This window comes from Chaetura pelagica, unplaced genomic scaffold, assembly GCF_000747805.2.
Source record: "Chaetura pelagica isolate M959 unplaced genomic scaffold, ChaPel_1.0 scaffold204, whole genome shotgun sequence".
Lineage (NCBI taxonomy): Eukaryota > Metazoa > Chordata > Aves > Apodiformes > Apodidae > Chaetura > Chaetura pelagica.
In genome coordinates, this window is record NW_009952876.1 from 570,529 (window position 1) to 572,486 (window position 1,958).

The 1,958-nt window shown below is 33.2% G+C and overlaps 1 protein-coding gene across 1 annotated transcript in view; it reads right to left on the reverse strand.

The window, feature by feature from the left end:
• Window positions 1-301: 301 nt before the first annotated feature.
• Window positions 302-1,958, reverse strand: part of LYRM7 (LYR motif containing 7) — a 9,263-nt gene continuing 7,606 nt past the window's right edge. The window contains 1 exon segment of the mRNA XM_009995268.1: window positions 302-378. Within this exon segment, the coding sequence (XP_009993570.1) occupies window positions 302-378 (77 nt within the window).

The window sequence follows — 1,958 nt, forward strand, 5'->3', positions numbered from 1 at the left end:
ACTCTGGATAGCTACGAAACAATCTCTGTCTGATAACTGCCATAATTGAAAATTTCCTGACTGAAGTAACACATTTCAATAGCTCAAAGAACTGTGCATCTTGAGATTCCATGAAAGTATTAGTAGCTTCCGCAGAAGTGTATGATGACATCATAGTGCACAATAAAATCAGTGGCTTGGTCTGTTTTTCTGGTAACAATATTTAACTGTTTTAAAAATTCAGCTTTAAAACAGTTATCCACTATTGGTTTTCAGAGATATCATTATAGGATAAACTTCTGGGGAAAGTGCCACATTTTCCTCAGGATTCATGCTTTTTCGTTGGTTTATCAATGTAAGGAGTGTTGTCTTGTAGTAGATCTTTCCTGGGTATGAGCACTGTAATAGAAAAAAAAAAAACAACTGTAAAAATACCATCTTACGAAAAACTTTAAAAAAAACTAAAGTTGTTTTTACATTTACAAACAAAAAATCAGGTTACTACAAAAAATCTGGTTACTACAAAAAATCAGGTTACTAAAATGAGAACCTGAACTTCTGCTGAGCATACAAACAGTATCATGATATCTACTCAAGACAAAATTACATTATTATTTTTATCTTCTGGTGTTTAGGATATTTCCTTGCCCTTTTTCCTTTTAAAAGCACTGAAAATACGTAATAGCATTGAGAATTAATAAAAAATGGTAGAGCAGTGTAGTAAGTTTTAGCAAAAGAAAGCATCATAATTTTATCATGCCTGTGTCAGATTATATTTACTTCAACACTTCCAAAACCAAATACTAAATTTTACTTAGCCTTCTTCACAATATGATCTGTAATATGATATGATATGTATGATATGAATATGATCTGTAATATTAATTTTCTCTAACTATTTTAAATGCCAACAGGAAAGGAAATAATCAAATTCAAATTATGGCCATCAGATCATCACAGAAATGCAGTGATAGATTTTGCCTATACACCATTTAAAACTCTTCTGGAGTCTAAGTTCTTGCTACCTAGCTCTTCAGAAATCAACTTGTTCTTCCTTCAGGTTGGATTTACTCCAGCAGCAAAAACTAAAGCATAAACACTTGAAATCAATGTACTTTGACTAGGTCAGAAAGCTGCGAAGGGTACAAGTAAACCTGTAAAACTATGTGTCTTATGTGCGTGTAATGAGTAACATTCTGTCCAAAGTGCGCCACTATCCCATTAGAAAGAAAATTGATTTCCTTGAATTCTTTTGCATCTGTCTACAGGTACTGATGCATTTAATAAGTTTCCAAGAGCTCTGAGTAACATTTCAATTGCATTTTTCTTAGATAAAATACTTGTGACTAAATCTATAACAAATTATGTTGATCTGCACATCTAAGATAGGTGCCTGAAACAGAAATGCCAAAGAAAAACTAATAAAACTCATGAGCTCCTAAATGAAATAATACTCTCTTTTGTAAGAAAACCTCAGCCCAATTTATTTTTTTAAAGATTTACCTGTGAATCCCAACATGAATATACACCACTGAATCTCAAATTGCTTTTGAAGAATAAGATTGCCCTGTGCATTGCTTCTATGATAGCACACAGTAACTGCATTTGATTAGGAAGAATGCTCCCCTTGCCAAAATACTTGTTCTCACTGTCCAAGACAAGTCCTTGGCTTTCTCTTTTCAGTATTTTAGACATGCTAGATTACATAAATAAATATAAAAAAGCCAAATAGGTGTGGCTAAGTTGTGTATTATCAGCTTTAATACACAAAGTTAGGAGTCAGAAGATCCTGACAGTAACTTCTGAAACATTTTAGCTACTTTTTATTCCCCCTCCCCTGCCCGCCCAATAAATATAAAAAAGCCAAATAGGTGTGGCTAAGTTGTGTATTATCAGCTTTAATACACAAAGTTAGGAGTCAGAAGATCCTGACAGTAACTTCTGAAACATTTTAGCTACTTTCTATCCCCCCTCCCCTG